This window comes from Scyliorhinus torazame, chromosome 24 (genome assembly GCF_047496885.1).
Source record: "Scyliorhinus torazame isolate Kashiwa2021f chromosome 24, sScyTor2.1, whole genome shotgun sequence".
Lineage (NCBI taxonomy): Eukaryota > Metazoa > Chordata > Chondrichthyes > Carcharhiniformes > Scyliorhinidae > Scyliorhinus > Scyliorhinus torazame.
The window spans coordinates 3,883,165-3,890,576 of record NC_092730.1 but is presented as its reverse complement, the minus strand read 5'-3'; the positions used below and the strand labels follow the sequence as shown (position 1 = coordinate 3,890,576).

Below are 7,412 nucleotides of genomic sequence, written 5' to 3'. Positions count from 1 at the left end.
TCTCTCTCTGTGTCTCGGTCTCCCTGTGTCTCGGTCTGTGTCTCGGTCTCTCTCTGTGTCTCGGTCTCTCTCTGTGTCTCGGTCTCTCTGTATCTCGGGCTCCCTGTATCTCGGTCTCCCTGTGTCTCGGTCTCTCTGTGTCTCGGTCTCCCTGTGTCTCGGTCTCTCTGTGTCTCGGTCTCTCTGTGTCTCGGTCTCTCTGTGTCTCTCTCTCTGTGTCTCGGTCTCTCTGTGTCTCTCTCTGTGTCTCGGTCTCTCTCTGTGTCTCGGTCTCTCTGTATCTCGGGCTCCCTGTGTCTCGGTCTCTCTGTGTCTCGGTCTCTCTGTGTCTCGGTCTCTCTGTGTCTCGGTCTCTCTGTGTCTCTCTCTCTGTGTCTCGGTCTCTCTGTGTCTCTCTCTCTGTGTCTCGGTCTCTCTGTGTCTCGGTCTCTCTGTGTCTCGGTCTCCCTGTGTCTCGGTCTCTCTGTGTCTCGGTCTCTCTGTGTCTCGGTCTCTCTTGTCTCTCTCTCTCTGTGTCTCTCTCTCTGTGTCTCGGTCTCTCTGTGTCTCGGTCTCTCTTGTCTCTCTCTCTCTGTGTCTCTCTCTCTGTGTCTCTGTCTCTCTGTGTCTCGGTCTCTCTGTGTGTCTCTCTCTCTCTGTGTCTCGGTCTCTCTGTGTCTCGGTCTCTCTGTGTCTCTCTCTCTGTGTCTCTGTCTCTCTGTGTCTCTGTCTCTCTGTGTCTCGGTCTCTCTGTGTCTCTGTCTCTCTGTGTCTCGGTCTCTCTTGTCTCTCTCTCTGTGTCTCTCTCTCTCTCTCTCTCTCTCTCTGTCTCTCTCTCTCTGTCTCGGTCTCTCTGTGTCTCTCTCTCTCTCTCTCTCTCTCTCTGTCTCTCTCTCTCTGTCTCGGTCTCTCTGTGTCTCGGTCTCTCTTGTCTCTCTCTCTGTGTCTCTCTCTCTCTCTGTCTCGGTCTCTCTGTGTCTCTCTCTCTGAATCTCGGTCTCTCTGTGTCTCGGTCTCTCTGTGTCTCGGTCTCTCTGTGTCTCGGTCTCTCCCTCTGTGTCACGGTCTCTCTGTGTCTATCTCTCTCTGTGTCTCGGTCTCTCTTGTCTCTCTCTCTCTGTGTCTCTCTCTGTGTCTCTCTGTGTCTCGGTCTCTCTTGTCTCTCTCTCTGTGTGTCTCTCTCTCTCTGTCTCGGTCTCTCTGTGTCTCTCTCTCTCTCTCTCTCTCTCTCTGTCTCTCTCTCTCTGTCTCGGTCTCTCTGTGTCTCGGTCTCTCTTGTCTCTCTCTCTGTGTCTCTCTCTCTCTCTGTCTCGGTCTCTCTGTGTCTCTCTCTCTGAATCTCGGTCTCTCTGTGTCTCGGTCTCTCTGTGTCTCGGTCTCTCTGTGTCTCGGTCTCTCCCTCTGTGTCACGGTCTCTCTGTGTCTATCTCTCTCTGTGTCTCGGTCTCTCTTGTCTCTCTCTCTCTGTGTCTCTCTCTGTGTCTCTCTGTGTCTCGGTCTCTCTGTGTCTCTCTCTCTCTGTCTCGGTCTCGCTGTGTCTCGGTCTCTCTGTGTGTCTCTCTCTCTGTCTCTCTCTCTCTCTCTCTCTTTGTGTCTCGGTCTCACTGTGTGTCTCTCTCTGTGTCTCTCTCTCTCTCTGTGTCTCGGTCTCTCTGTGTCTCGGTCTCTCTGTGTCTCGGTCTCTCTGTGTCTCGGTCTCTCTGTGTCTCTCTCTCTCTGTGTCTCGGTCTCGCTGTGTCTCTGTGTCTCGGTCTCTCTCTGTGTCTCGGTCTCTCTGTGTCTCTCTCTCTCTGTCTCTCTGTGTCCCGGTCTCTCTGTGTCCCTGTCTCTCTGTGTCTCGGTCTCTCTGTGTCTCGGTCTCTCTGTGTCTCGGTCTCTGTGTCCCGGTCTCTCTGTGTCCCGGTCTCTCTGTGTCCCGGTCTCGCTGTGTCTCGGTCTCGCTGTGTCTCTGTGTCTCGGTCTCTCTGTGTCTCGGTCTCTCTGTGTCTCGGTCTCTCTGTGTCTCTGTCTCTGTCTCTCTGTGTCTCGGTCTCTCTGTGTCTCGGTCTCTCTGTGTCTCTCTCTCTCTCTGTCTCGGTCTCTCTGTGTCTCGGTCTCTCTGTGTCTCTCTCTCTCTGTCTCTGTCTCTCTGTGTCTCTGTCTCTCTGTGTGTCTCTCTCTCTCTGTGTCTCGGTCTCTCTTGTCTCTCTCTCTGTGTCTCGGTCTCTCTGTGTCTCTCTCTCTCTGTGTCTCTCTCTCTCTGTGTCTCGGTCTCTCTCTGTGTCTCTCTCTCTCTGTGTCTCGGTCTCTCTGTGTCTCGGTCTCTCTGTGTCTCGGTCTCTCTGTGTCTCTGTGTCTCTCTCTCTCTGTGTCTCTCGCTGTTTGTCTCTCTCTCTGTGTCTCTGTCTCTCTGTGTCTCGGTGTCTCGGTCTCTCTGTGTCTCTCTGTGTCTCGGTCTCTCTGTGTCTCTGTGTCTCTCTCTCTCTGTGTCTCTCGCTGTTTGTCTCTCTCTCTGTGTCTCTGTCTCTCTCTGTGTCTCTCTGTGTCTCGGTCTCTCTGTGTCTCTCTGTGTCTCGGTGTCTCGGTCTCTCTGTGTCTCTCTGTGTCTCGGTCTCCCTGTGTCTCGGGCTCTCTGTGTCTCGGTCTCTCTGTGTCTCGGTCTCTCTGTGTCTCTCTCTCTGTGTCTCGGTCTCTCTCTGTGTCTCGGTCTCCCTGTGTCTCGGTCTCTCTCTGTGTCTCGGTCTCTCTGTATCTCGGGCTCTCTGTGTCTCGGTCTCTCTGTGTCTCTGTCTCTCTGTGTCTCTCTCTCTGTGTCTCGGTCTCTCTGTGTCTCTCTCTCTGTGTCTCGGGCTCCCTGTGTCTCGGTCTCTCTCTGTCTCGGTCTCTCTGTGTCTCGGTCTCTCTGTGTCTCGGTCTCTCTGTGTCTCGGTCTCTCTGTGTCTCTCTCTCTGTGTCTCGGTCTCTCTGTGTCTCTCTCTCTGTGTCTCGGTCTCTCTGTGTCTCGGTCTCTCTGTGTCTCGGTCTCGGTCTCTCTGTGTCTCGGTCTCTCTGTGTCTCGGTCTCCCTGTGTCTCGGTCTCTCTGTGTCTCTCTCTCTGTGTCTCGGTCTCTCTGTGTCTCTCTCTCTCTGTCTCGGTCTCTCTGTGTCTCGGTCTGTCTGTGTCTCGGTCTCACTGTGTCTCTCTCTCTGTGTCTCGGTCTCTCTGTGTCTCGGTCTCTCTGTGTCTCGGTCTCTCTGTGTCTCGGTCTCTCTGTGTCTCGGTCTCTCTGTGTCTCGGTCTCTCTGTGTCTCTCTCTCTCTGTGTCTCGGTCTCGGTCTCTCTGTGTCTCGGTCTCTCTGTGTCTCGGTCTCGGTCTCTCTGTGTCGCTCTCTCTGTGTCTCGGTCTCTCTGTGTCTCGGTCTCTCTGTGTCTCGGTCTCTCTATGTCCCGGTCTCTCTGTGTCTCGGTCTCTCTGTGTCTCGGTCTCTCTGTGTCTCGGTCTCTCTGTGTCTCGGTCTGTCTGTGTCTCGGTCTCACTGTGTCTCGGTCTCTCTGTGTGTCTCTCTCTCTGTGTCTCTGTGTCTCGGTCTCTCTGTGTCATTGTCTCTCTGTGTCTCGGTCTCGCTGTCTCTCTGTGTCTCGATCTCTCTGTGTTTCGGTCTCTCTGTGTCTCTGTGTCTTGGTCTCGGTCTCTCTGTGTTTCTCTCTCTGTGTCTCGGTCTCTCTGTGTCTCTGTCTCTCTGTGTCTCGGTCTGTCTGTGTCTCGGTCTCACTGTGTCTCGGTCTCTCTGTGTGTCTCTCTCTCTGTGTCTCGGTCTGTCTCTGTGTCTCGGTCTGTCTCTGTGTCTCGGTCTCTCTCTGTGTCTCGGTCTCTCTCTGTGTCTCGGTCTCTCTGTGTCTCGGTCTCTCGGTGTCTCTCTCTCTGTGTCTCGGTCTGTCTCTGTGTCTCGGTCTGTCTCTGTGTCTCGGTCTGTCTCTGTGTCTCGGTCTGTCTCTGTGTCTCGGTCTCTCTCTGTGTCTCGGTCTCTCTCTGTGTCTCGGTCTCTCTGTGTCTCTCTCTCTGTGTCTCGGTCTCTGAGTGTGTGTGTCTCTCTCTCTGTCTGTCTGTCTCTCTCTGTCTGTCTCTCTGTCTCTCTCTCTCTGACTCTCTCTCTCTGACACTGTCTCTCTATGTCTCTCTTTCTCTCTCTCTGTCTCTCCCTCTGTCTCTCTCTCTCTGACTCTGTCTCTCTCTCTGTCTCTCACTCTCTCTGTCTCTCTCTCTCTCTGTCTCGATCTCTCTCTGACTCTTTCTCTCACTCTCTCTCTCTGACTCTGTCTCTCTTTCTCTCTCTGTCTCTCTCTCTGACTCTGTCTCTCTTTCTCTCTCTGACTCTGTCTCTCTCTTTCTCTCACTCTCTCTCTGACTCTGTCTCTCTTTCTCTCACTGTCTGTGTCTCTCTCTCTCTCTCTCTGACTCTTTCTCTCACTCTCTCTCTCTGACTCTGTCTCTCTTTCTCTCTCTGTCTCTCTCTCTGACTCTGTCTCTCTCTCTCTCTCTGTCTCTCTCTCTCTCTCTGTGCCTCTCACTCTCTCTCTGACTCTGTCTCTCTCTCTCTCACAGGATGCAGGAGAAGCTTCCAGGGATTAAACGACGGAGCGAGTAACAGCCACTGATCCGTGTTCCATGGCCTCCTGCTCACCGCCGCTACTAAACTATAATCCTTTGTGTATTGGAATGAAAAGTTCATCGTCCGTCTGCTTGAAGCTGCTTTCCACTGAACCTGCTCGAGTGGGCTGCTACTGGGATTCTGCTGTGCACTGCTGTCTCTCCTGCTCCCTCCACTGCCCCCCATCACCGCACCCCCAAACTGCATCTGGGACAGCCAGGGGGGTGCGGCTGGTCGGTGCATTTTATGCAGTTGTTGATTCACTGGCTTAGGACAAACTCCTTTCACCCGTTCCAATCAGATTATAAATATATTTATTTTTGGTTTGTCCTCTGAAACAAACTGTCTGTAACCTGCTGTAGAATTTCCAAAACGACGCGAAGGGGAGAGGGCGGGAAAGGAAGAATGTGAGATCATGTTTGCAATTTAACTTGTTTGTGAAAGTGTGTTATTTAGCAGATCACTAATCTTTCTGAAGCTGGGAGAGAGGGGTGGGAAATAGACAAGGCGTGTGTGCACGTATGCTTGTGTGTCTGTGTGCACGTGTGTGTGTACACGTATGCTTGTGTCCGTATGCAGTGTGCATGTATGCTTGTGTGCGTGTGCACATATGCTTTGTGTGTGTGCACGTATGCTTGTGTGTCTGTGTGCACGTGTGTATGTGTGCACGTGTGTGTGTGCACGTATGCTTGTGTGTCTGTGTGCACGTGTGTGTGTACACGTATGCTTGTGTCTGTATGCAGTGTGCATGTATGCTTGTGTGCGTGTGCACGTATGCTTGTGTGTGCGTGTGCATGTATGCTTGTGTGTGCACATGCTTGTGCATGTATGTTTGTGCATGTGTGTACGTATGTTTGCGTGTGGGAATGTATGCTTGTGTGTGCACGTGCCCATGTTTGTGTATGTGTATGTGTGTACATGTGTGTGGGTGACACTAAAGCTCTTTTCCTTCAGTCTCAGTAAGACACGGTGGGTTTGTGGAAATAAATGTAATCCTCTTCCCACTTGCTCCTGCCGCCCCCCCGGGGCTGGAACCTGTTTCAGAGAGCACGAAGCTGCCTGATATTCCGGCTGAAGTACTGCGGACGCAAGGCCACAGGTTCTCGCAGACGGTCCAGCAAGGACCACCGAGGCTGGCATCCATTCCGCTTTGACACCCTTCTGCTGGCATATTCCTTAATATTCACAAGCCACAAGTTGGGTTCGCCAGACAAGTAATGAAACTTTAAAATGCAGCAGCCTTGATGCTCCCCTCTGCAGATTGGTTCATTTTCAGGTTCAGCTATAATGCTGTTAATTTTTAAAAGTTGGGGTTTGTGAGTGTGTGAGGACGGGGCACAGACGTGCAGGAATCGGCCATCGTGCCCTTCGTGACAGGGTCCACCTTGTGAAACTTGTCTCGGGACACTCCCCTTTGTGACCAGGGGGAAAGGCAAAGAAATCGAGGTTTCCGCCTGATGCTTTGTATCCACTGACCTCCGTCGATCCCGGCAGCTTCCTGCTGTCTACGGTCCGTCTCTCCCCTGATCTGAGTGTGTCCATTTGGTCGGCTGTCGCACCGGGCAGGAGGCTCCAGTCATCACCCTCTCTTGGCCGCGTCACCTCATGGACTCACACCGGGTTGGCTGCCTGGAACCTGCAGCCATACCTCCCCGTCCGTCTACCCCCCCCCCCCCCGAATCCACGACTCTCCTCCCCAGGACGGTCAGGAAGCAGGAATCATGTGTAGCTTTCATTCCTTGTTAGTGTTTCCATGTTTTTTTTATATTGGAGCAAATTCTGTGATTAAGAGGGAGAATGTAAAGTTGGAGGGGCGGGCGTGCGAGTGTATAACCACGGGCTGAGAGTTCTGTGTGTGTGGACAAGTAGAGGGAGCAGCTGAGAATTAGACCATTCCTGCAACAATATTACTGTGACGTTGATAATTAAATGACATCTTTATTGTTTACATGGTGTCCTGGGAGTGTGTTGGTGTGATTTAAGTACCTATCTTGTGAAGGACGGTCCTTTTAATAATAATCTTTGCCACAAGTAGGCTTCCATTAACACTGCGATGAAGTTCCTGTGAAAAGCCCCTAGTCGCCACATTCTGGCGCCTGTTCAGGTACACAGCGGGAGAATTCAGAATGTCCAATTCACCCAACAAGCACTTTCGAGACTTGTGGGAGGAAACCGGGGCACCCGGAGGAAACCCACGCAGACACGGGGACAGTGACCCAGGGCCGGGATCGAACCCGGGTCCTCGGTGAGATTCGGGTGTTGTCGGAGTTGCACTCGCCCAGGCAAGTGGGGAGGCACTGATTTGTGCCTTGTAGATGCTGGACTAGCTTTGCGGGGTTCAGGTGAGTCGCTCGCCGCAGGATTCCCAGACTCTGACCTGCTCTGGTAGCCACAGTATTTAAATGCACAGCATCATCTCGGTAAGGGGTAGATGTGGGCAAAACAGCCCTTTGACCCTGCTGTCATTCAATAACACAGCACTGTGAACCTGCTGTCATTCAATAACACAGCCCTGTGAACCTGCTGTCATTCAATAGCACAGCCCTGTGAACCTGCTGTCATTCAATAACACAGCCCTTTGACCCTGCTGTCATTCAATAACACAGCCCTTTGACCCTGCTGTCATTCAATAACACAGCCCTTTGACCCTGCTGTCATTCAATAACACAGCCCTTTGACCCTGCTGTCATTCAATAACACTGCCCCTTGAACCTGCTGTCATTCAATAACACAGCCCTGTGAACCTGCTGTCATTCAATAACACAGCCTTTTGAACCTGCTGTCATTCAATAACACAGCCCTGTGAACCTGCTGTCATTCAATAA

The 7,412-nt window shown here is 52.4% G+C and overlaps 1 protein-coding gene across 1 annotated transcript in view; it reads left to right on the top strand.

The window, feature by feature from the left end:
• The window catches only part of LOC140400181 (reticulon-3-like), an 88,895-nt gene extending 82,360 nt beyond the window's left edge, over positions 1–6,535 (top strand). Inside the window, exon 6 of the mRNA XM_072489648.1 lies at positions 4,542–6,535. Coding sequence (XP_072345749.1) covers positions 4,542–4,584 — 43 coding nt within the window. The 3' untranslated portion in view covers positions 4,585–6,535. The remainder of the gene's footprint in view (positions 1–4,541) is intronic.
• The last annotated feature ends 877 nt before the right edge of the window (positions 6,536–7,412 follow it).